This window comes from Ascidiella aspersa, chromosome 9 (assembly GCF_963924565.1).
Source record: "Ascidiella aspersa chromosome 9, kaAscAspe10.2, whole genome shotgun sequence".
NCBI classification, from domain to species: domain Eukaryota; kingdom Metazoa; phylum Chordata; class Ascidiacea; order Phlebobranchia; family Ascidiidae; genus Ascidiella; species Ascidiella aspersa.
The window spans coordinates 16,221,665-16,248,975 of NC_139455.1; the positions used below are offsets into that span (position 1 = coordinate 16,221,665).

Sequence of the window (27,311 nt, forward strand, 5' to 3'; positions counted from 1 at the left end):
CTTTAAACTGTTAAAATTAGTGGTCCGATTTATAAATATAAACTAAAAAGCAGATCACATATAGCAAGCAAGTGCATTTACGTGCAAAAATTAAAATAGCTAACCCAACTTTATTAAACAAAATGTCGAGTCTTTTGTCGGATAGACTTACGTCAAGACAATAGATATTGCGTAAAAGAAACGAGTAGAGTCAGTTCATTTGTAAGCAATGACTAAAGGTCCATTTAAGCCACGTTAAGTCGTTACAAACTGCCGTGCGCTGTCTCTGCGATGATTTTGTATTTATTTTTCGTTTTACTATCTGTGTGCTGTTAGAACTCCTCGCGCCGCAGCCGTGGATTTTGGTGACTTTTGGAAATCCTCGAATCTTTCTATCCGAAGTTACCAGAAGCCAGCTTTCCCCTTATCACTTAAAAGTGACAATCCGTCTGACGAGCCAGTATCTCATTCAGGTAGTTGTCGTCAATTTTCTCCATTTTATTGGAATACAAAGGGAAATGAACTGCAAAGTCAAAAAGGTCGAGTAGATCGACATAATTTTGATTAAAACGTTTCGATACAAACTTGTATTATCTTGAGTTAATTCGACCGAGATTCTTTAGTTCATTGAAGATGATACAAAGGGAAATATTTTAAAAATACTTTCGAGTATGTAAGAAAATTGAAAGACACTCTTAGAATTTTTTATCCAAAATAAAACAGCCCCTATAGTCTTTTGAAGTCTTCAGTTATCATACAATAGGATACATTTTATTCTTTTAGATTTCATTTTTATTATTCGAAAATTTCCTACTTTTGTTTTCGCAGGGCTTAACATCGGTAGCGATGAACTTGCGCCTTGCAAATGAGTCTTGTCCAATCACGTCACATAACGTCATCGTAATGGCGACCTGTCCGAGACACAAGAAGTTGCAATTTACCTACAGCTCGTTCCTCCGCCAGGTGGCGCCTCTCACAGTTGAGCAGTTCGTAGCATTGGAGGCAAACGCGTCAAAAAACCTGCTGGTTGATTTGCCGGTTAGAATATTTACTTATACTTATGATAAAGTAACAGTAATTACCTTGTTTTTTTTTAATATGCGAGAAAAATACTATATATAATTGCAAAGTTATACATCTACGAGGTAATTAACGGTGGAAACGTATTTGACTAAAAAGCCTCTGGCAAATAATACTTCACTATTCTAGCTTGATAATGAATTTTAAAGCCAAAAAGGTCGGGTAGATCGACATCATCTTAAAAAAGACGTTTCGATACGCACTTTATCATTAGTTAATGCGACGACCCAGACTTATAATACTCTACCACTTCGATATTCTGTTGGATGTAATGTACTGGCAATATTTCAAAACATAATTGGGTATAACTTTCATTTTTCTCGACAACTGCACAGACAAACTACAGGCCTCCTTCTTCGATGGCGGTTTCCATCCCTATTTCCAGTAACGTCTACAACGTCCACCAACGTCTTCTCAACCAATCGTCGGCCTCTTCACAATATGGATCTGCAGCGAAGCTTCAGTAAGTTATGGTCGGTTGCGTAACCAACAAGGGTGAGGTAAGAGGCAATTCCTCCTAAAAACATTTTTTGTAAAACATTTAAAATGTATTCTCCTTGAAAATATTTAGATTAAACTTCAAACAAACAGAGTCCGTCACATAATTTATTTTATTACGCCACGTTGTGACGTATTATCTATCGTTATCTTTCAAAAGATACAAATCGCCTCCCCAAATAAAGTTCCTGGATCCGCTCCTTTAGGACGTTTTTATCCCATTTAGGGTCAAAACAAAACGTATTTTAATCGCTTTTAGTTAATATCTCGAAAATCCTTTCTGGCCTAACCCTAGCTTTGTGACCTTCAATGTGTTGCTTGGATTTTTTGTGTGTTTTGCACAGTGGCAGATTTGATTCAAATGTATGTCTTATTGTTAAGTATATGGCAAAAAATCGTTGTTTTCCGAAATTGTAAACCGCACCTTTAGTATGAAAAAATGATTGAGATTATTGCAAATAACTATAGGCTTGTTTCAGTGCAAAATTTCGGTAATCTTCATGACAATTTTATGGTTAAGCCCTTGACTCTGAATAACCTTTTTCTTCTTAAAGTCAAACAGCTACATCGTGGGGACTTTTTTTTAGGTTGAAGGGATTTTGTGCCGGAAAGTCCAAGCGAAGCGAATGCTCGTGCACTTCTGCAAATAAGTTTTCGTCGCTCGCAAAGTACAGCGACTGCAAAGAAAAGGTTATTATAAAAGCTACGAATTTGTTCGCCAACACGAATTAATAAATTGATATAATCACCAAGACTCAAAATAAGCATGCCCCATGCTTATTTTTTAAAACAGTGTAACGTTAGTGCGGTATATCAACAATAAGGGCATTTTTAAAGTCCGTGCGTTTATTGTCTGCCGGGATACCGTTCGTTAACTTGGTATTGCTTTGTAAAAGTAAACGCTTTACTTTGGTTAATTACTAACAAAATTTTAAGGCCTACTTTTGTAATTAATTGACTTATTTATTTCTCTAGCCAGCAAAGTTTAAATTACTGATTTAAAGTTTTTGTAATTCAAATAGGAAATAAATTACAATAACGTAAACGTAAAATATGGCGAAAGTTTAAAAGGCAAACAATTTTGGCCAGTAATTTAAAATTCACCTACCAATTGTACTGGACACCATGCTTTTTTAGTAGTATCAATTTTATAAAAATAATATTTCGAAGATATGTAGTGTACATTGCGGCGTTTACAAAACGTACTTTCACTTTGCGTTTATTTTATTCAGGCGTACAAGGTCACCTACGATACCTTCTACCACATTAAACTCTCAATATCGACCGCAGAAGAGCTGACAGTCGCCAATATGACGTCAGAACCAATCAGTGACGTCAGTGTAGAAGACATGTCGCAATATTTGGTTTACCTGGAAGAGGTAAACGGAAGGGACGAATCGGTGTACTCCGCTGACGACAACGCCGAAACGTTTTGTAAGCTCGCTTCGAAATGATTTTAATAATAAAACATAACGTAAAACCTCACGACACCTTGAGCTATGATTTTTAACATAATTTTTTCAAGGTAAACCGTTTGGCCTGTTATTTCTAATTTCTCACGTTTATATGGTATTTCTACATCACCTTGAAGTTGATTTGGTCCTCCTGTATAGTTCCAACACCATTATTGGGCATTGTAATAGATAGCCACATACATATTACTACTGCTGTCATAATATTGTTTGCCTTTACTCGAATGCAGGTCTAACATACTCGTCTTATCCTATATGCCAAGTGCGCCAAGGTACACCATCTAGCGCCCAACTTTTGCATTTTATGACGTCAGGACGCAGCAAGAGCGTTTACAATGCCAGCGAGCTGTCAATCAAATTCCAGGTATGATTTGTCTTTAAGCAAAACTCGTTTGCTAATTTTCGCGTAAAACTTGACAATTGTTAGAACTTTCGTTGCGGCTTTGGGTGTGTGTTAATGCCAACATGCAATAGTCAAAAATTTAGGCCACAGTTGGTGAAATTGTTTTCATTTGAAACGCTTTCGCAACGTGCATGACCAGGCGAAATAAATGTAAAAAGTATGAACCACAGCGAAGTAAGACAAGTTTCCAAATAATGACCTTAGTATGACATAAGAGCTCAAGGTTGCAATATAAAAGTAAAAAAAGAAGTTACTGCAAATATTATGTCAGTTATTACTCCTTATTAATAAAAGGTTTTCTTTTAAAGGGTTCTGGTCTTTTTCACTTTCGCGTTCGCGTTATCGCGGGACTTTCTTTCTGCGATTTGCAAGACGAATTCCAGGTAACGCAAAAGTACGAGCTGAACAGCATACCTCTTAAGTTATATTCAAAATTTAAGTCGATTCAATGATTTGAGAATTTTAAAATGGAAGCTCAAAGCCAAATTAAGGCACTAAAGTGCTACGTATAACATATAGCCTAAACACGAGCAGCGTTGTAATAGCACTAGTCGCATTTTGGGACTTGAAAATACCAAGGCTGCGAAGTCAGAGTCGGACTCGGGACTCGACGGAGTCGTTTTGTTTTGCTGGAGTCGGACTCGGGACTCGAGTAAGGCCACGTAAAACTACCCAGTCCGACGTGCGCTGTTCCAAGTTTTTAAACTAGTATTGCTGCAAACTGTAAATCGTCAAAGTGTATTAGCAAATGGTGGAATACTTTTCAAACCATGTATTGTGATTAAATGAATTGTATTCCTTACGTGGGGATTGCTGAAAGTCCACCTTAATTGAGTTAATTAAATTGGCGAAATATATTATGTTAAGTCAGAGCCGAAATCGGGGCTAGAGTTTATTTTATCGGCCGGGGTCGGACTCGGGTTATTTTTAACCGACTCCCAGTCCTGGAAAAGAACTTTGACGCATATCTTATGTTAACTGCCCTCAGGTCTACGTCATAAATCCTCCTCTCCCGTTTCCTACGGGCACGATCATCAGACTGGCGGTGTCGTTCGCCATGGGCACGGTCATGATCGTGATCTACATGAAGTTCCTCTTCTCTAAACCGATAGAGAAAAAAGACGAGGCTGGGTCGGCCTTGCCAAAAGAAGGAACCGGGATACAGGTTACCTTTTTTGGCGGTCAAGCCCACTATTTGGGCTCTTGAAATTTTGGGTGATTTGTTTCGAAGCTAAATAGCCGATTCCAAAGATTCTTACTTTTAAAGTTTTGCTCTTGTCCATTCGTATAAATTCTCACTTCAAAGGTGATCTCAACGCTTTACGTTAACATAAAATATGTCATATTTGTTTACTGAGCGGACAAGAGCATTTCTCCCACGTTTTCGGTAACCAGGTGTGTTTTAAAACACCCGTCAAACAATTAAGACATAGATCTTATCAGTTTTGTTATATTTAGACTGCTGCACGTTTTTGTAATTCGCTACATGGTGAAATGTGAGGATTTCGGCTTTTATCGTCGATAACCGATTGTAATATTTACAGTCGATCGCGGTCATTTTTAAACGCTTGTCACTTGCATAATTCAATTGTTATAATCACCTGGGAAGGCATTGATTTGCTTACCGTGTCAGTTTCGGGTCAAGTGCGGAAAACGCTAAAAAGTATTCCAATAATAACAAGTCGTTCCAATCACAAACAAACAACACAGCGTATGTTTACAGCGTGCAAGCTTTCGACGGACCACGTCCTACGTTGCAGAGGATGACATCAAAGCTATCCGTTCCAAGTTAAGATCAAGTTTTCAATCCTAGCAAAAAAACGATTTTCATTTGCAAAGTACAATAAATTAGTATGCATGACAATTTCGTGTTACACGAGTAAAAGGTACACGATGTTGCAGTTTGCAAATTTTAACCGTCTTGGGATTAAGCGTGACATTTTATGGTGCTCTGGGGACATTGGAGACATAGTCGATGTGGTAGCCTATTCCTTTGCTGGCCAATTCGCGTTCAGTTTCAACCCTTAGAACGCACATTGCTTGATGAATAGGTTTTACCAGATGTTAAGAGGTAATCCATTTTAATTAACAAACAGCTTATGTTGCAGCCAAGCATCGATTATACGGGCTGTAGCACGAAACAAGAGGGGATTTGCCTTAGTTATAAAGCAGTTTTTTTACACTACGGTATTAGATTTTTTATTGTTTTCCTCTCTGCTTTTTAACGTTTTACTGATCTGTCAGTTAACACCAGAGATAACTATATCTAGGTGCATTAACAAAAAAATGTACGCAATGCAGAAGTATTTGACTACGTGGTATAGGCTATGTTTAGTGACACGGTTTATGTTACGCTGGTAAGTGCCTGATAAAATATTGCCAGTAAATAAAGTTCGTAAATTAAAATCAAATTAAACTGCACCATATTGTCTTTTGATATACAACCTTCTGTTCTAAATGGGATGTGTACCGAAATGTAATTTAGGATAAAACGGTAACCGATGTAAAAATACGAAAATAAAGATTAGAAGGTTAAAAGCCTGCTTTGAAGACTCAACCTGTTACAACAATTACTAAAGGCGTTTTTGGTTTCCATGACTCGGGTAATGACCTTTATTAAATAGTCTTAAATACATATTGAATGGGGCTATGTATCGATTAAGGGGTTTTGCACTCAGCGGCGGAGTATTTTTCAATATTACTATAGGAATATCTCGATCAAATTGGTCGCCATTTTATATCTTATGTTTCGTTTTTAGGTAAACTCGAAGTTATTGTTATTTAAATTTGCAAAACTCTTGTTAACCTGCAATAATAAATTCAGCGGAAGTCCGTCAGGCTTGTAACATACAACTAAGGATGTCGTAGTGTGATAGGAATGACGTTTCAGTATGACGTAATTTCCAGTCCAATAATGAAAGACAACGATAGGCTGAGGCGGAGGCGGAGCATTAAAAAGCACATGAGAAGCGAATTTTGACGTTATTTGTTTGCCTGCGGTCAATATAATCAATAAGCTTGCTTAACGACAGGTCATTCCGTAAAGCGACCTTTACAATAAATGTGACAAAGGAATATTGACTATTATATAGGCTCAGGCTGCATTTGGAGTTTGGACTATATTTAAGATAAGACAATAACGATGATAACGGCGCCGATGGTAACTAGAGTTTTATCGTAAAAATGCGTAAGAATTAAGTTTCTGTGCAGTTGACTTTCCAGCAGTCTCTTGATGGTACATGATATACTGTAGAGGTAAGGTACTGACCATTTAAGCCTAACTTTAAAGTACTGATTTCGGGGCTTCTTCGTTTTGATACGTGAAAAGTACCGAAAAAAAGCTAAATTAAATGAACTGTCTACAAATTATGCTCATTAAAATCCTACTGCAACGCACATTATTTGGGTTAGGGTGCGGGTTAATATTTAGGTGTGGGTGGGTCAAGGAATAATAATAATTATGCTTGACACACCCAAGCGCTAACCCTAACCCAGATATTGTGCCTGAAGCATAATTTGTAGACGGTGACCTTTTTTGTATTTGTTGTACCGAATTGAAAGAGCCCCCTGGTTCAAATGGTTGAATTATCTTTAAAATAGCAAAGGGGCTATTCATCTGCACCCCAAAGTAGTTCAATTTGACGTATATTAATCACTAATGGTGCAAGTGCAGAAGAGTGCTTCAAATAACCCCAAGGTATAGCCACTCCTGGAAAGTATGGCTGATTTCGACAAGATCTCGCGAGTCCACCACCGAAAAAATCTGGGTGACCGCGTGCAACAAAGGTCTAAAAAGTGCACCTCAGGTAGACTTTATGTTTTTCTGATAAACTGTGTACTGCATACATTGCACTGAATGTATGGCGCACAAGCATTTTACATATTTGGGGTGCAGTTCAAATATTTTTCCGCTTGCACTTTTAAAAGTTTGAAATAAACTCGCGGGTGCACTTGCCATACTTTCCACAGTGGGGTATAGCCACTTCCTAAGGCTATTTCCCTGGCTAACAAAGTAATTTAAATCGATTTTGGATTAAATCATTGAATATTGCAACACTCGGGATATTAAATTTAATACTACTTGTCACCATCCAAATGCTGAACCCCAACCCCAACCCAAATCAATAAATAATCACTGATCGATGCAAGAGCATAAAAGAGCGATTCCTTTAAATAACCACTTCCATGAAAATATGTAAGATGCATATTTGTCTGCTGTACTCAACCGGCAATGATGATTATTCATATTAGAGATAGACCAAAATATCAGTATACCAATAATATCGGCCAATATTTTATGAAAATATGGTATAGCTTTTCCTGAAAAACAAACAAATTTCTTGTTTTTTTTCACCAAAAATTTGTTCAGCATTATGTAATGTTAATATGCAAAATAAGGGTTTGGGGTTAATTAAATATAGGAAGGCTAGATAAACTAAAAAGCTATTTTGTTTTTTATTTTTACTCATTTAATTTATTAACATATCCCAGAAATATAAACAATAGGTATCGAGTATCGGTTGGCACAAACACAAAAAACCTGTTATCAGAGTATTTCTCAGAAAAAGTGATATCGGCAGATCTTTAAGTCATATATATATTCCTAGAACACCCAACACTTTGAGTGAGGATTCAGGTTTAATTATAAAAAGAATACACATTTACCACCAACTCCAAACTTTTCTCGTTGGCACATGCTACACAAAATCTGCAGAATAAGCTAAAATAAGTTGGTTATTAGTACCCCACCACTTAAGGCTACAATGGTTACCAATAATTACTAAGCAACCTTTTTATAAACTTGTTAAGCAATGCCTGTATAGCTTTATTTAATATTTACTTCTGTCATGGAAATAATACTGTATCATCTATCATAGGATGTAATTAACATTCTGTACCAACTTGGCCTTGTCATGTCCATTTCGTAGTTAGCACCTCTTTGTTTATGAGGTTGTGGCCCAAGTCAATCTAATTCAATAACTGGATTCTGGGGTTGTAAGCTATTGCAGATTGATTGTGCATACAGCAGACTTAACAGAACTTACCTATGTGTGAGATAATGCATGGGGAGTTTGGTGGGTTTAGGTAACTTTGCTAGCCTAATGTGTTAAAAAAGGGAAGTTAAAGGTGAAACGTGTACCAGTACTATTGAATCTAAAGTTGTTGCTTTTTATTTATACAGTCTGTTGTTCTTTTAAAATATAACCTGTGTTCTACCATACTGATTGTGCTAAAATAAATTCAGTATCCCACGAATAAAGTTTTTCATTGTTGTTGAGGTAGTAGTATTTTGCTGATTGTATAATCACATTTGTGGTACAGTTTTAATATTTCTTGAGAAGAAATGAAATTTTTAATTTCATTTAGTATTGCCTCGTAGTTTCCTTTATTCCACTTTGTAAAACTATATTAGGTAGTTTGCCATAAATAATTAACCAGTAACTTTTTAGGATAGTATTAAATATTCATTTCTTATTAATTAATATATATATATACCATTTCTGACCTAACAAAGCACAGCATGCCATGACATAACATTTGAAGTTAGTATAAGAATAACCACAACCAGCTGTATTTTAGATATAACATTAGTTTGTGCAAACTTTGACATTTTAGTTGAGATTTTGATTGAAACATATTTTACAATATATAGATTTATGAATGTTTTGCAGAAACATGACAATAGCACAAAATATACAATTTCGAAAAACTTTTACCAGAAATTTATATTTATTTGTAAATAGAACTTTGAATGGTTGTGAAAGCAGATGAGGAACATTTCAAATATAAACTCCACAGAGTCTCTGCATTGTCAGAAAAAAGACATTCCTAAAAGCTACTATTCACATCAAAATGAGTTTTTGCAAAATCACACTGCAAAATGTCAGAAAGAGGCCTTATATACTCTAGCAAGTTTAAACAATTATTATCAAAAACCTAAATTTAATGATGACAATCATCTGTTGGAGTATCATGAAAAGCATTATATGAATAAAAAGAATCAAGCCTGCACGACTTCCTACAAAAAGCCTGTTCAACACTTTCCAAACACAAAAGAAACACAACGCAAAAGAAAGTGAGTTTTGAAGAATCTTTTAAACTTTGTTTTCTTAATAAATTATTAAATTGGTATTATGTCGAAAGTTCTACAGTATTACAATTTATAAAACAAGTATATTCATTAGTCTTTGTGTATTTAAATTATATATACTTGCTCTCATTGACAATTTTAGAGGACCACTTAATGAAAACTAATTACTGTCTTAGAGTTTAGTATCATATAACTATTTTTTAAAACCTTTTAAAATAAACAATTTTTTTACTTGTGTAGACGCATATTTACAACCATACCAGATTTTAAAAACTAACTTACTATTGAAAATAAATATTACCACTGATCTTAATTCGCAATCTTGTTTTATTGAAATTCCTTGCTACAAGCACTGTGCGCACATTATTGTTTACCATGCTACACAAAAGACGCTGGAGAGAAGGCCTTTTAAAAGCATTGAGCCGTAACCAAAGCTGCCATCCTAACACAACATCTTAGCCTAGTATTAAACTTCCCTACGCAGCTGGAGTAGTTTGCTCTACATTTTAGACTCCTGGCATTGGAATAGTTGTACCTGTATTGAGTTTAAACAATATATTTGGTAATCTTTAGAGTAATTTAGTATGTTTATATAGCAGGATTTAGATTTCTGAAGCAATCAGGCTATTAATGCTTTTTGGTAATTTTGTAGTTTATGTAGCTGTATATACCTTGGATTTTTGAACACATTGCAGGAAACTCTTCTGCATTATAAAACTGCTTCATAGGAAATGACTGTGTGCAGCATGAATACATCAGTATTACATGTTGTATCATGCTTGAAGAAGCTTGATCATTTCATTTGCAAATTGTTGTTTGATTCTGCAGATACAGTTCTTCAGCCTCACTGGAAGTCACCTTGTGTAGCTTAAACCTAAACGGACTTAGTTTGCCCGAAGTGCATCGTGCAATGGGAAAAGAAGGATCACCACAAACTATTACTGCTGAAAAGGAGGCCTACTACCAAAAGATATTTAAGCAACTAGATGTTGACAATGATGGAAGGGTGGATGTCAACGAACTGAAACAGGCCTACACTAACCTTGGACTTTTGCAGGTTCCTGGCCAGGCAGAGGTAACTTGTTTTTCTGAAGGTTTTTAATGTTTTTTTTTCTCATGGATTCCATATATACAAAATTCATGGCTTGTTTAAGCATTTTTAATTTATTTTTTAGGTAATCATGTTGCTTCTTAAAGCCATTTAATTGCTAACGATTAACAAATTAAATACATATTATTATGTGTCTATAATTATAACAAATTGTAAGTTATGATAAGGTGATTGGATTGTTTACCAATGTCTAAACCAGTGGTTCTCAAAGTTTTTTTCGTATTCCTCCCTTAAAGACTTAAACAATGTTAATTTCCCGAAAAAATCCCAAAAGGAATATTGCCAAAATTTCACAGTATATGGAGATGATGTGCAAGGTGCGTTTTTCTGATTCATCTCAGAGATAACAGTAAACATTACAAAAGTAGGGTGCAAACGTTGTTCATTGTTAATGTGAACCATGAGCTTCATGTTTAAAACAAAAAAAACAATGAAAATTGAGCAGAAAAACATGTCAGTTTTTCCCGAAGATCACCGCGTTTGCAAATGTAAAGCGTCCTTTTTTTTGTTAAATTATCTGTAATGGCGCTAAAACCACATTCAACTTAATATGTAGCCGGAAATGGAAGAAGTGTTTGCTCTGCAACGGTTAATTTGGCATACTTAGCACAAACTTGTGGATCCAACCACATGTTTTTTAAATGAATGATATTTGGAAAAAAGTCACTCTCGAGCATTTGCTTTGGCATTTTGCAGAATTTAAAATATATCTGGCAATCTTATGTTTTACCCTTTCTTTACTTTTACGTATTAGTTTTACCATGCTTTTACAGCCATGCTAAAACAAACAAACAGTATAAAACAGACACCTGGTGCTAGTGAACTTTACTTACTGTGACGAAACAATAGATATTGTAAACCAAACTGAGTCTAATTATGACTAGATTTAACACAGTTAAAGTAGCTGATTGTCTTCACATATGGCTACTTTAAGTCGAATGGTAAGTAGACGTTCCCAATTAAACTTTGAGCAGTTAGTTATGTGTTATAATTATCAAATAATAAAAAGTGAGCCATTTTCATCCACTTTTTCTCCCCAATTCCTCCCTGCAACAAATTTCCTCCCCAAAATTTAAAATTCCCCCAAAGTGAGCCAAGTGGCTCCCTTTGAGAACCACTGGTCTAAACAACAGTTACAGTTAACCTTCTTCTGTCTTATTTTTCTATTTGTATATTATATATCATTGCCAATTTAGCAGAAAATTGCTTTTTTAAAGTAATTAGATTTGCATTAACATCTTTTTTATAGAAATTTGTCTCTGCCAGTGATATGAATAAAGATGGTGAGCTTGACAGCGCTGAATTTGTGCGATATCTGCACGAACATGAAATGAAGCTTCGCCTAATGTTTAAACGAATGGACAGAGACAAGGATGGTATATAAACTCTTTAAATTTAATTGTTTTAAGTTAAAGAAACTCTATTTACTCAACTTTTATTATCAGAAACATAGTGTGTTAAGGGTTTATTTTTTTTTTAAAATGTTAATCAATAAAATACCCTGTTTCTGCATTTTATAAATTGTGGATTGTTTTTGTTTAAATCCTACTCTCAATTTTTGAAAATTTTAACCAAAAGTGCTATTTTTTTGGAAAATCAATATTCCTGTGATATTTTCTGTAACTGACATGCGTTTTGGTCAAGTGTTTCCTGCCAAGGTTCTTTGGTGGAAAGGAATTGATTGCAAACCAGCTTTAACTGTATTTTCATGACATGTTTGAAGCATTAAAAAGTAAAGACTAAAAATTCACAGTTGCTTTGTCACTTCTTTCTGTACACATATATGTATATATAAAAACAAAGGTGTTATCTGGGCTAATACTAATTACCGTAGCAGGATTGCAGTACATCTAATTCACAACTGTTAATTAGATGTCAACATTAGTAGTACACAACTATTCATCAGATAAGAACATTAGTTTCTTGAAGCAATGATTACTACACTGAACAGTATAGTGCTTTGCTTAGAAGCATTAAAACATAAAATTTTTTATGTCTAAAACAAGGTGAACAAACATAACGTATGTGTCATGCAATTTTTAAAATATAAATAACAATTAGTTTTTTTTTTAAAGTAAAGGCTAATTTTATATGATGATAATGTTTATTGATCAACAGGAGCAAAACAGTAAATACATTTTTGGTGTTATTGCTATTTCACTTAATTCTGATAAAAAAAAATTTGTATTATGTGTTTAATTTCTATAAATATTATTCATTTATAGGCAAACTTACTGCCAAGGAATTGCAGGAAGCTCTGCATTCTGTTGGTTTTGAGGTTACCAGTAAGGAAGCAAAGCAGATCACTCAAAGGTAGTATGTGCGTTTTATCTATTGAACACTAACTGATACTCCCCTTTATGAATTTCTTGACATTCAAATATGAATTTTCATGATATTAAAGATGCTGAAAGTTTTATTAGGACCAATACTGATTTGTTTCTGAATTATTTTCGTTTGGAAAAAATAGTTTCACCTAATCTTATTATTCCCGGAAATCTAGATATATTTCTCTGTTAGCTATAATAGCCACTTGATGTTACATAAATCGTAAAGAAAAATGTGTACTTGCAATATAGCTAAATGAAAGGAAAGCAAAACTAAGAGAAAACAGTATGACAAAAATTGCCTGTAATTATACAAAATTGTCTTTCACAGAATGGACAAGGATGGCACTTCAACTGTTGATATGGATGAGTGGATAGCACACCACTTGCTGCACCCTTCCGCAGATATCAAGGACATTGTGTCCTACTGGAAACATGGCACAGTAAGAATTAAGTGTGGGAAAGACAATATTGTTTGTTAGTGATGTTACTTTCATGTCCTATTAAATATTTATTCTTCACTGGGGTAGATCGACCATAAACACATGGTTAATTCATGTATGGCGCTATGTATCAAATGGCATGGGTTACTTTCTGTCCTTAACACAGAATATTGCACACAAAATGTTTTGTTTAATGACATACTGTATAAGTTTTATAACTAATAAATAGCAAGGCCAAAACAACTGTAGACAAGCCCATGTTAAAAACCCCAAAGTTTTACTTTGATCTGATATGTTTTGTATTATTTGAAACCGTAGGAAACTAACAATTACAACTAATGTTAATGATTGTTTTTGCAGGGCACAATTTTATGAAACGTATATAACTTTTCTGTCCTGTATCAGGTATTTTAAGCAAATTTAACTTAATTTTGTTTTATACAGTATATTGACATTGGTGAGAGTCTAATCGTCCCCGATGACTTTAGTGAAGAAGAAAGGGTGTCTGGACTCTGGTGGCGCCAACTAGTGGCAGGTGGAGTCGCTGGGGTGGTGTCCCGAACATGTACGGCCCCCTTGGATCGCCTAAAAGTTTTAATGCAGGTACACTAATTACATCTAAACATGTATCCTAAAATAATTCATATTTATAAAAAAACCAAGGCTTCTCAACCTTTTTTTTATTTATTTACAACCCCTTGTAATATAATAAAACTTTAAATGGCACACATTTCTTGGTGTTTTCTGCAAGCAATGGTTGAAGTAATTTGCAAATAGGGAGATTGTGTTTTTCAAAAGTTTTGACATTTCATGTTGGTTGTCATAAAACACAGCTTATATATATGTAGCATTTTTTGTATGTTTTTTTATTGTTTTTTTTTATTTAACTTGGTCTAGTACTTTAGTACTCACAAACGATCAAAATAAAGTTTTTAAGCTCTTTTTATTAATATGCGTTTTTTACTTCTGACGTTTGTATAGGTCATGGTATAATATACTACTTAACGAACTAAATGACTTTTTAATTTTTATACTAAATTTTTTTTACATATTAAGTTTTAGTAGTGTTGCAAGCTTTGTTGTTCATGTTATTTATGTTATACTTTAGGTCCATGCTTCAAAGTCAAATAACCTCGGAATTGTCTCTGGTATGAGGTCCATGCTTAAAGAAGGTGGGGCTAAATCTCTGTGGAGAGGAAACGGAATCAATGTCATTAAGGTATGCTTAAACCCAATAAAAGAAGTTTTTTAAAGTGTTTTATCGTGTGTGGTTTTAGTAATTAGAATTAGCTGGTTTACAAAATCACAAATTTTACTATATCAGGCGTTTGAAGTACCAAGAAAACCCGTCTTCCCAGCATTTACTAAAAATGGTTTATATATTCACATTAAATTATTTAGACTAATTTATTCTGAAACCTAATGGGTTTAGCTTCTGTTCACCCAACAATATGTTGTTGTTGCTTTCAGGCGTATTAATTGTCTCCTGACTTGTGTAGCAAGCTTTTTAAGTCCCATACAATAGTGACAAAAACTAATTTGTTACCATTCATACAAATGGATGCCTCGGCCAGTTTAACAGCCGCTTTAAATACAGCACAATTTGGATCAGGCCTCTTTATCGTCAATGTCCCGTTGTACTCCGACAGATTGCCCCTGAAACAGCTGTCAAGTTCATGGCCTACGAGCGCATCAAGCACCTGATCGGCGCTCAGTCCCACTCGGAAATCGGTGCGCCGCAAAAGTTCATCGCTGGATCCCTGGCTGGAGTTATTTCGCAAACCTCAATCTACCCCATGGAGGTTGTTTTTTTTGCAGATATACATGAAATGTTTATTAGTAAATAATCGGTAAAGTTGAGATTTATATATAATTTAATACCAAAGCAAAGTCAAAGTTAGCCGATGAATGTGAATCATTGCTAACGTTTTGCAATATGCATGTAAAAATTTTTCAGTTAGTATACCCTACTCCTGCTTATTTGTGTTGTTTAATCATGTAAAATGGTGAAATCCTTTTAAAAAGTGATGGAAAATCCTTTTGTAAAAAACACTGCCTTCTAAAACGTAATTTTATCTCCAATTCGTTACATTCAGTCACGATAAGTGCATTAAAGAGCTTTGAAAATACAAACGCCGCAAATTCGGTATCGTCGTAACGCGACATAAAATTTTCGCCGAAACTTATCTGACGGATATCCCGCCGTCGTTTTACGGTTCAATTCAATCTCGTCGACTGACGCCCGTTTAATTGAAATGCCTCTGTAATTACCGCCACGCCCCCTAAACCTTACCGACCCGCCTCTCTTATGTGTCTCTTTTCAGGGTGATTAAAATGTCTCTTTTCAGGTGATTAAAACCCGTCTCGCACTGCGAAAAACCGGTCAATACAAGGGCATCCTGGACTGCGCCGTCAAGGTCTTTCGAAACGAAGGACCGAGCGCTTTTTTCAAAGGCTACATTCCAAACTGCCTGGGAATTATTCCCTACGCCGGGATCGACCTGTGCATTTACGAGGTAAAGATGCGAGATATTCTACAACCAATGATATTTCATAACTTAAAGTAAGGTACATACTCTATGTAGCTGTAGCTGGCGGTCTTAAAAAAAGTTACAAAATGCGATAGACGATTACATATTTTTGTCCAACATACCTTGATTTCAATAATTATCTATTATTTGAATAAGGGATGTTAATATAATCCGTGCAATATTTTGATTAACATTGGTAAAATGGGTTAAAATGGGTAAATAAATGGGTACATTCTCTCCTATCCGATTCTGTCAAACATCTCTAAACAAAAACGAATTTTTGTATGAAAAGCTAAGCTATGGTTTATACCTTATCCATAGCTAGGGCTGGGCAACGAATATTTTATTAGTTTAAGTAACAAGTCATTTTTAACCAAATTACTTGGGTAATTCAAGTAAATAATGTGAACGACAATCGGGCTTAAAAACATAGATCGAAATTATTAAAATGCAAAATTCAATCATAACCAATGGTCAAACAGTAATTTCTCTTTTTTTAAATAACTTGCTTGTACTGTACACATCAAAATTATTACTTCACTTAAATTATCGCATTTTAAAATATTTATTTCAGTATATATTTGAAGTATTTGGTTACTCAGCTTTCTTCCGCTATAGATTTAAGTGTTACGGTGTTCGCTAAGCCAAAATTACTTAAAAATATCGAGTAATGCAAATATTACTTAAGTAATTAATTAATTACTACTTGAATCCACCCCTATTCACATCCCATATAAATCAAATATAACTTGCATGACATTTTGCTTTTTGCAGACGCTGAAAAACACGTGGATCAAAAAGTACGGCGAAGAAAAGGACAGGCCATCGGTGCTGCTCCTACTGGCATGTGGAACCGTGTCCAGCACTTGTGGTCAACTGTCCAGTTATCCGCTGGCACTTGTCAGAACCAAGATGCAAGCACAAGGTATTGGGTTTTTTTGCTCGGCAATTTGGAAGACTGTGGCGAAATGAGCTTTTAGTTAGTCGAATATTGAAATATCTGATACTGTTCCGGTGGTGTTTACCATGGTCTTACTCATATACCTATTTTGACCACTGACCAGCTAAAATGTACACTGTACACTAGTGTACACACTCATGCTTGATATGACACGTTCATCTTGACACCTACCGCCAAGTATGAATTTACAAAATACCTCTATTTTTAAAGAAGCATGAAAATAACTACCTTGCGACAAGGTTCAAAGTTAAGTCTTTTAAAAACAGTGAATTAAATTACAATACTGGAGTGGTTTTAACCCCGCGCAAAGCATATTACGCCATATCAATTAGTGCAGGGGTTTTTGAACTGGGGTCCATGGACCCCTTGGGGGTCCGTGAACTAGTTTTAATAGGTCCATGAAGGCCTAATTAAAGAACTAGTGTATACTTCTTTTTGTATAAGAAGTAATTCATTTTTCACAGAAAACACTTTAATTAAAAATTAAACGGTTTTGCACTGAATGTATAGTTAGACTTTACTTAACTTTCACATTTTTCGGACCGAAATAAACAAAGTTATGAAGTCTATTTGTATTTTGACGTCAATTTAGGACGTCATTTTGGAGCATTTCTTGCCTACCGGGGGGGTCCATGCAAAGCAAAATATAAAAAAAATAGGGATCCGCGGTAAAAAAAGTTTAAGAACTCCTGAATCAGTGTGTTCAACTAGTGTTAGTATTTTTTTTTCTCTCTCTTGTTTAAATAAAAAACTCTACTAGGTTTTATAGTCTAGTAGTTTATTAGTCTACTTTTTAACCGAGCTGCCTTGGAATTTCACAAAAAATGGTAAAAAATGCGGCCAACCGAAAATAATACGCCTACTTACTTTTATTCAATTGTATACTTCACAATGCCCTGTTGATGATGTAAAATAATATGCAAAGTGTTGTATTGACTTGCTTTAAATTACAATGTTGCGACAGAAGCTTCACTTCTATGTTTTAATTACCACTGATTAGCAGTACAGCAGGTAGAACTCGAAATGTAAACAACAACTTCCTGTAGCTAAAGTAAAACCGTGCGACAACCTTATCAAAACAACCACATTTACAATCCATTAGGTAGACTAATTATTGCTTTGGAGGTCATTCGAGGTGGCCGCCTTAGTTACTTGAAAGGCCTTATTGCTAGAAAAATGCAAATATATGTATTGTCCCGAAAATAAATTTTCGGCCCATATAATAAAATTCCCGATCACAAATGTTTTTTTATTGTAAAACAATATTAACAATATTAAATAATAATAAACTACTTTGATCACAATACCAAATAATCTTTATAGCACACTTATATATAAAAAAATCAAAACGGTTCTAAATTTGTTTTTCGTGTGTCTTGTCGTTTTGTGGGTCAGTCGTTTGCCTTAGTTCACTGTTGCATCAGAGTAACATGTTTTTGTCGTGGTGTGTTGTCTATTTTAGACCGTACGTCGTAAACTGACGTTTTATGAGATCAGTCAAACATCCTGCTAATTGCGACCTTGTCGTGGCACAACCAAAACTTGCTCTCTTTGACAAACGCTGACAAGGCTTCAAATACATCAATTCACAATTTCATAACGACGTTCTTTATAACTTTACAGGACGATGTACTTAGATTCAAATCTTATTTTGTTTGAAAACTAATGCAATAGGCATAAGGTATACTAGTTCACATCGGGTGTAATCAACGGTGTCTGTATTTTTTTATTTGCCAAAAGTATTTGGTCATTTTTCAAATAGCAAGTTGACATTTATTACATTTAATATTTTGCGAAAAAAAAAACAATGCTATATACTAAAAAGTTCAATTAATTTTAATCCAGTCATTTGCGTAATTGACTTAAGCCAAGTCAAGTCATTTTGACCCAAAAGAGTCCCGTCAGTGGAAAACTGTGAAGTTATTACAACATTTGTATTAGCATCACAAATAAACATATTTCGCCAAAAAAAAAGGAATCGCTGGACCTTTGCAGTCGGTTATTTGGTAATAAACTTTCCTCGGTTGGTAGCTCAGCTGTCCACTGAACTTGCTTATTCAATTTCAGCCTCACTGCCCAACACAAAGAACGAAAAGCACAGCATGGTGTCGCTGTTCCGATCAATCGTACAGACAGAGGGCGTGTTTGGTCTCTACAGGGGCCTTGCACCTAACTTTATGAAGGTATGCTATGGTCTATAAACCTTATAGTTTACAATCCGACATTGGCGTTAAAACAGTCCGCCACGCATAGAACAAAATTCTGTGTCACTGGAAATACATTATATCCAGGAGAACGCCCCTATTATGTACAAGTTTTTTTTTATCTACGTGTTCGCTTAACTTATTATAATGTTGGAAAGCCAGCGGGATTTAGGAATTCCAATACAACTTCTTCAACTTTCAACATCAAGTTGTAAAAGGGTTTTCTCGAATTCCCTATAGTTAAAATTCCAGAACATTATAAAAATAAACAACGCATTTTCGCCGCCAAAATGGCAAAAAACAGTTCTACGACGTGTGTAATAAAGCGTAGACGTTTTCGTGCCGAACCACATGATTGGGGGGCGTGGCGACAACGCCCCCTTTTATAACGCGCGACGTCACAGATTCCGGCATTTTTAGTGACGTTTGTGACTCTGCAGTTGCTCATCAAACATTAACTTTCACCAAACGCCGTCGTAAAACATACTTCGTATAACCTCGCTTCAAGGCTTAAATATAGTTAAATATTTAAACAATTATTTTTTTACTCAGCAAATTACCGTTGTACACAAAAGTATTGCTTACAGATGTGTAGGTTTTAAGATAAACTAGGTTTGATTAGTGCCGTTATTGGTTGATTTTATCGCTTATAAAACTCTCAGATTTATTTCTTTAAATTGACAAAAGTTAAGCTAACGTGTTTGTTTTAAACTTGACTACTGTTTAGGGCTATGCCAAATAATCTAAATACCTGTCCAGGTGCCAAGTCAGGCGCCGCAAGAATAAAATTGTTTTTGGCTAAGTTATAGCACTATTGTTTTCTGACGTCTGTTTTTCAGCTGTAAGCCTTGTAACATATTACGGCTTATCAAAACAACATTCGCCTGCATTCGTCGCATTACGGTGAGCCGCGGGGATTATAGTTGTGCCTTCCTTGCGCTTTAGCATTAACATGTTGTCCCGTGTGTTTGTCCAAGGTTGTACCGGCAGTCAGCATCAGCTACGTGGTGTACGAAAACATGCGCATGCAGCTGGGCGTCTACAGATGATCAACTCGACACCTAACTTTAGTTGACTGCTCTTTAAGGCCGTTGCTGCTTGTTAGATTCGGGATCAACCAAACTTAAAAAGGCATTTTTGCCCAATACCTTTTTTTTACCTTCTGTTTTTTGAGTACATTTGCAGTCGCGGCAACTTGTAGGTCGAACCTTTTTTTCTTGCAATACTTTCCGTGACACTTATGCCGGGCTGCTCTGTTTTAATTAGGCAAGTCGAGCTCTATTTATATAGGTAGGTAATATGTACATTTTGTGACCTGGCGTTTACGTGGATGTTGTGTCTTGCATTATATTTTTTTACAAAATGGAGCACAATACTGGATGAGGCGCGCATCACGTCCATTTACCTGCCCCATTGCCAATTTTTTGCAATTAAATGTGATAATACTTTTATAATGCGCTTTTTGGTTTACTCCTAAAGCATTTACCGAGTTATAACAGGGGCAATTTAAAAGGCAACTTCAACCATTTAGAATCATTGCGCTTGCCGATATTTTGACCAATCCCAATTTTTTCAAACATTTTGTCAGAAAGCTACTACCTTTTCTTTTTTTAACGCAACATAGAAAATAAAATACAAATTAAACTAGTCGGCATCCTGGTGTGTCATGCAGTGAGAATTAGACATCCTAACAACTATGATTTTGTCATATTTTGTTTGCGTATTTAATTTTAGATGTCCATCGAAATGTAATGTCCATCCCAAAAAAATTAAAACTTTAGATGTCTATCGAAGTGTTTTGAACGTTTGCCTGGTTGACTCATTGTTTCAGTAAGTTGCACCTCATTACGTCACCATATAATTTGACCGATCGAGTTCAGTTGTATGTTGCGAGTGGCATCGTGGCACCGTTCTGATTTTGTAAAAGTTCTGATTTGTGAAGCTCCGCCGTAAACTCATGTAAATTCTGCGCACAAAAAAGGCCCAGGGCAATTTACAGGCAAACGTACTGAGGACTGAGGATATTTTATACCGAGTATGGTCACATCATACCTGGTTAAGTCGAAGCTTATAGAATGAAAATAAGTCCTGAAACAAATTCACCGCCATCTTGGCGGCTACCTTGCGTAGAGTTCCTACTGTCGTTTGTACATTTCGGTACTTCAGTTATTAATATTGTTCTTTCAGCAAGACAATAACCCTAGAAGACAATCACCGGTAACGTAATTTTGACAATTTTCACCCTAACCTAAATGGTAGTTTATAATTACAGTATCTCGTGCAGTAAATACGTTGCCTGTCCCGTTCTTCGCAATGAGTTGGTGTCCGACTATATTTTCTCCCGCCCGGGTGTCTGAGAGGTTGAAGTAGTTTACTTTTTTAAAGCGGTTTTGGCCCTGTTGCTGTCAATATTTTTGTTGTTGCTGTTGTTGTCTTCGTCGTTATTGCCTAGCGTTGCATTTTATTGCCCTTATTTTCGACCCACGTCCAAAGTAGACCCGCGATTCGTCGTGAGTCATGCTGCGGTCATCTTTTATTTCGAGTTGGGTCACAATCCCGTTGCGGGACAGAGCGTATTGTTTTGTGCACCCGATACCTGTTGCGGTGCTTGGCGGTTACGTTTTTTGATTAAGTTTTTCCTTGAATGTATTATGCTACACAACACTCCACTTGCTGTTGCCGTTGTGATTGGTGTAGTATAATATATATAAATGCAATTTTCTGTTCGTTTTAACATTTTGCAAAATATCTGATTAGAATTGTGATTTTTCAAAAAGTTTTTGAAAAAAAATGAGGATAAGGTTGTTGTGTCTGAATATCGGACGTTGGAATGATGTACAATTTAATATGCAAATTTTCACATTCCCTTTCCTGTCAACCTCTCATGTTTGTCTTACTGTATGGCGCTGTTATTTATTTATTCTCCCTGCTTTTTTCTAATACAGCGAAATAAAACTTCGTTTTCATTTTACAACAGTGATGTAAACAAGTCATTTCAAAGTCCCAGTCAAGTCTTTTTGAATAAATAACAAGTCAAGTCCCAGTCAAGTCATACTTAGAGCAAGTCAACCTCAACAGCCCTTGTCAAAAAAACTTTAAATTATGCAAACCGGAAAACTCCTCTGATTATTATGAGCAACTCAAGTAAAAAATAACACAAAAGCAACATATTACAAGCAAATTCATATATGCTCAAAGATTGGGATAAATAACGCAATTTTATAAAAAATTACTTAAAAGTCATTTGTCCAAATGACTTAAGTCAAGTCAAGTCATTTGCCCAAAAGACTTCAAGTCAAGTCATTTAAAAACAGTGACTTAAGTGCACTTAAGTCAAGTCATAGACTTAAGTCATTACAACACTGTTTTACAATGTAACATTTTAGCATGTTTTTTTAAACAGATTCCACCAAAACTAATTTCGTGTAAACAGGTATACACCTATGTTCAGTATTTTTTAAGCCTTCGTTAAACATAGGTTACTAGAACAATCAAAGATTTAATCATGAATATGACGTTTCTAATTGAAAAATAGGGCAATGGAAATATGTCAAAACTAGCCAAAAAAAATGCACCTGACCCTGAATTCCCATAGCTGAAAGAAAATTGTAAAACAAAATTTCCTTGTTTATTTGTGTACAAGAAACGACATGAAAAAATATAAGTTAGAAAAATGTGTTGCAGATGGGAGTATACGAATGTGAAGCTCTAAACATCGCTTAGCAATAGAAGATAACACAGAAAGGAAATCACAAGCACCATGTTAGATCACTTCACAAAAAGCCTTATTCATAAAGAAAACAGAATTGAAAACCCGGTGCTTTTAAAAATCGCACAAATAAATGCAATAACCACAGCAAATTTCGCTTGGAAGAATTAATAAATGTTCATATACAAGTAAAACGATAATAATCATCACCACCATACATTTGAAACTGGTCCTACATGTTTACAAGCATGCTTAGTTTTTATTATGGCACAAATGCATTTAGGACTTAGTAAAAATGTCTGATGCAGTTTGAAACAGTGTTTTTTGGTACAGTAAGGTTATTTACACACAAAGCCAGCTTTACAGTACTCCTTAATTTTTTCTGGAAGGGGCAGCCCATCCACTGCGGCATTCATCTTAGTGTGAACATTGTCATCAAAATCAGAATCCTTGGAGCAACCGAACCCCTGCAACAGTGTGCTGCGTAAGGCCTGTTTGCACAAGCACAGAAGATTGGCAGGACTTCCCTTCAGAGCAAGCACTTCATAGTTGCGAAACAAGTACTCCTTCCCATCAAACGGGATGTATAGGCATTTGTGAGTTGGATGAACTTTTCCTGGTATCTGCACAGAGTCGAAGCTTATCTCCAGTCTTTTACCCCGCCAGGTTCTTCCCTGGTTCAGTGAGCCAACTGTTCGCCCAATATAAAGCGGCTCCAGGTAGGAACAGTCGATGCCCCCAATTACAGCGTTCAAGGGGACATTTCCTCCACTGCATCTCACCCAATGTACAGAATCACTGTCACTTGAAGCTAACACCTCATACTCATTTGCTGTTCTTACTCCAGTTCCATATGAAACTAACAGACATCTAAAAAAACATATATAGTATTTTTGTCATAATGTTTATTTAATAATACATATGTATTTACATAAACATACATATATAGTAATATAAACATATATTATTATAACTTTTAATACAATATAACTTTTGTTTACAAGAAATATAAAGTTACTGTTTGGAATTAATTGGGATTGTTGGACTTTCATAATATATATATATATGTATGTTTACATTACTTATGAAAGTCCAACAAATCCCGCCATTGGCAAACTAAAACAGCGCACAATCCGTAGTGATGTACACTTTAAAAACCTCTGGAATATGTCATGTCACTTGTTTCTAGATGAATTTGGTGGATCCACTATATACTGTATTATATTCCTGAGTTAAAATGGTCATTATACTAGAACAAAATAAAAGTATTTTTACTTTTGGCTTGGAATGACGAGGCCCGGGGTCAACTGATTGTGATTCTCCAAAAGGCGAGTACGTCCGATGTAACAAATTTCCATGTTCGGCAAACAGCCACCTGCTATTGCACCCTTAGGGACATTTCCATCTTTGGCACTGTGCCAACATAAGTTGCTTGAAGGAACAGTAGTGGGCCCAGTACATTGATCCAATTCGAGCATAGTCCAACGACCACAGCAGAGCATTAGAAAAATAGTATTATCAAAAAATTATAAGCATTACAGAGCTAAAAAAAGTAAAAGTTTTGCTGGCAATAAAACATTTATTTCTGACACTAATCAAACATACATAAATGTTGCAATTAAAAATATGCATTGATTCTGCAAACCCTGTCAACCATCTTCTGCTCGATATTTTTAAAACAATTTTAGGCAAGTTTAAGTTTTTGAAAGACATTTAGAACCAACTCTAAGGAGAATCACAACAGATAAGATTGTCCCAGTCTTGAAAGTATGGTGTATCCCTTGGGTAAATCACTTAGCCTAAATAATTAATGCAACTCCTTAAATTATTATATTGCAAATCAGGGTGCATTTTCTAATTTTTGGCGTGCAGGTTTAGTTTGTGGAAAACTTTTGGTTCTCATACTTTTTACAGTGATGAACTTCTTTCCTAATACAAAAACATGCCCCAAATTTAATCTAATGTACATAAGAACTCTAAATAAGGGAGCTACCAATATCCGGGATGCATTCTGTGACAGGTGCACACAACAGATTTTTTTGAAAGCAGTTTATGTGCATACCCAAATAAGTAAATTACACACTTAAATGTCACAAAAAAGTTGTGCTTGATATGGAACTTCAGGTATGCACAAAATTTTAATTGCACACCTCAAAATTTGGTGCTAAACACCTACAATCACCGCGAAAGTACCATAAAATGCTAGGGGCAATGGACAGCAGGTCGGGACAGCCAAAAAGAACATCAGAGGCGCCCATAGACCGGTTAAAAAATCACAGCAATCAAGAGCTGTGTGTAAAAAAGTTTAAACTAATTTAATCTGGTGTTTTCACATAAATTAGCATCATTCAATGAAACATATGTCCACACATATGTGTGTTAACAACTGAGATCTAGCCTTTCTGAAGCTGCTTTTTGACCTTACGGCTTACGTATCATTAGTACATCAAGAGAAAAAAATAGCATTATTCAATAATTTATAACTTCAGAAAACTCAGCAATTCTGTTTTGTTGCCCTCTGTGTGACTCATTGAATCAACGAAGCTAATCTGCATTAAATTGTACATTTTTCCGTGGTCTTGAGTGTGCAGCATAAAACTTTTGATAGGAAAGTGGCATGTTTTATTCTAACAGGGCAGAAAGATTTAGGTGTGCAACTTACCCACTGTGGAAAGTATGGCAAGTGAACCCCAAAAAAAATCTGAACGGCACCACAAATATGTAAAACGATAGGTGCAACAAACGTTTACAGTTCAATGTATGCAATACAGAGTGCATATGAAAATCATAAAGTGGACCCAGAAATTAGAAAGTGAACCGGAGGTTCACTTTTTTTACCTTTGTTGCACCCAGTCAAACGGATTTTTTCAGCTGTGTACCCACAAGATCACATGGAGATCTGCCATACTTTTCAGACTGGCAACTTACTAATTTTGGGTGTGCCCACAAAATGCTTTAGAAAAATCTCAGAAGTGCACCTGCCACAGAGTGCAAACTGGAAGAGAAAAAGTCTTCACTCTTCAGGTTTAAAGAGTTTGGTGACTGCTGGGCTATAAATGATGCAATGGCTCACAATTCGGTAGGATACTGAATATTCACTACATAAAAGTAACAACTAACAGCATTGGTTTGAACATTAAAATCATTTCACTTTGAACCATTTTATGTTACCAGTATAATGTATAAATCATGGCTATCAAATTAAGTACAAGGAAAGCATAAACTACACAAAACTACAATGCATGACTGCTCGGGCAAAGGTTACATTATTCGTCTGTGTAAGTAAGACGACTCTTTACAAGTTGCAACAACGGCGGAATAAATGCTGAACTGAACAATGTAAACATTGGCAACAACGATCACAAACAGAGGTAAGCGAAGCAAACAATTTTTAAGAGTTTAGTCGGACGGTATACTACGCTCCTTGCGGCACGTCGCTGTCTCGAAGTTTCATCACAGTCGCGGTTTTAACACAGTCACGATAGCTCACTATTTCTTTGACAACAACCCCCTAAAACCCGCCATTACGTTGTGTGTACCAAAGTCTGTATTCTTTTGCATGTAGGCTAAAAACTAAAATGACGTCACATGTTAAACATAATGCTCCTATTGGTTAACATACTGCCCCGCCCACATAGTAAAAAAGGTTCCTTTGCAGTGCGCGACAGATTCCTTTCAATCTAGCATAACAACAACGCACCTCTGCTGTATTTCGATAAACAAGTAACACCATCCAAAAAGTTGTTTACACCTAATGAATAAAGTCCCAAACGCTTTTCTTCTTATTATTCAGTAAAACCGTTTTTCTCCCAAGACTTTTAATTTATATTGATCTGCAAAGTCAGTGTTGTCATGACATTTCAGTTAGCACACGAAAAGGCACTTTGATGTGCCCAAAGAATAAAATTTTGTTCTTAATTAGGTCTCGACAATTTTATTTTACACCAAATCAACAATTATGTCTCAAACACTTTTTATCAGCGCTGTAATGCCTTAAATCAAATCACCCAAGAGGAGACGGACTAAAAACCAAAATGTGCACTTGTCATAGTTGCACGAAACAAAACGTGCACATTGTGCGCACAATGTGCACTTGTCATAGGTACACAAAACAAAACGTGTACATTGTGCGCACAATGTGCACTTGTCATAGGTGCACGAAACCTAACGTGCACATTGTGCGCACAATGTGCACTTGTCATACATGCACGAAACAAAACGCGCACAATGTGCACTTGCGCTATTTGCACCAAATGTGCACTAAATCTGCATCTAATGTGCACCTCACGTGAATTCAATGTGCTCTTGATGTGCATGTACGCCGAAAGTGGCTTAAAAAATGCACACTTGTTTTCCGTGATCCCTTTTTCCACTGCTTGTGATGGTAAGGCGCTATTTGTCCGGCAGCCGATTATTATCGAACTTAAAAACAGACAGACATGCAGATGTAGGATTTGTACTTGCTAAATTCTTACCAAAAGATATACAATTGAAAGAAAAAC

At 35.6% G+C, this 27,311-nt stretch overlaps 2 protein-coding genes across 2 annotated transcripts; one reads left to right on the top strand and one right to left on the bottom strand.

Moving 5' to 3' along the window:
• The first annotated feature begins 9,108 nt into the window (after positions 1-9,108).
• On the top strand, positions 9,109-22,064 carry LOC146133249 (mitochondrial adenyl nucleotide antiporter SLC25A23-like). Its single transcript, XM_083397515.1, has 12 exons — positions 9,109-9,508; positions 10,352-10,598; positions 11,884-12,010; positions 12,860-12,947; positions 13,293-13,404; positions 13,849-14,007; positions 14,513-14,623; positions 15,054-15,206; positions 15,753-15,920; positions 16,710-16,860; positions 18,964-19,079; positions 20,078-22,064. The coding sequence occupies exons 1-12, from the start codon at positions 9,201-9,203 to the stop codon at positions 20,147-20,149; spliced, it is 1,812 nt and encodes a 603-aa protein (XP_083253641.1). The 5' UTR covers positions 9,109-9,200; the 3' UTR covers positions 20,150-22,064.
• Positions 22,065-22,706: 642 nt separating this feature from the next.
• Positions 22,707-26,326, bottom strand: LOC146133250 (pfs47 receptor-like). The gene is made up of 2 exons (XM_083396699.1): positions 24,085-26,326; positions 22,707-23,679 (listed from the first exon to the last, which is right to left on the bottom strand). The coding sequence occupies exons 1-2, from the start codon at positions 24,309-24,311 to the stop codon at positions 23,148-23,150; spliced, it is 759 nt and encodes a 252-aa protein (XP_083252825.1). The 5' UTR covers positions 24,312-26,326; the 3' UTR covers positions 22,707-23,147.
• Positions 26,327-27,311: the final 985 nt, after the last annotated feature.

Coding starts and splice junctions, on each gene's coding strand:
- LOC146133249 (XM_083397515.1), top strand. CDS start 9,201: ATGAGGAACATTTCAAATATAAACTCCACAGAGTCTCTGCATTGTCAG. Junction 12,011..12,859: donor AATGGACAGAGACAAGGATG/GTATATAAACTC, acceptor ATTCATTTATAG/GCAAACTTACTGCCAAGGAA. Junction 13,405..13,848: donor CCTACTGGAAACATGGCACA/GTAAGAATTAAG, acceptor TGTTTTATACAG/TATATTGACATTGGTGAGAG.
- LOC146133250 (XM_083396699.1), bottom strand. CDS start 24,311: ATGCTCTGCTGTGGTCGTTGGACTATGCTCGAATTGGATCAATGTACT. Junction 23,680..24,084: donor CTCGTCATTCCAAGCCAAAA/GTAAAAATACTT, acceptor ATGTTTTTTTAG/ATGTCTGTTAGTTTCATATG.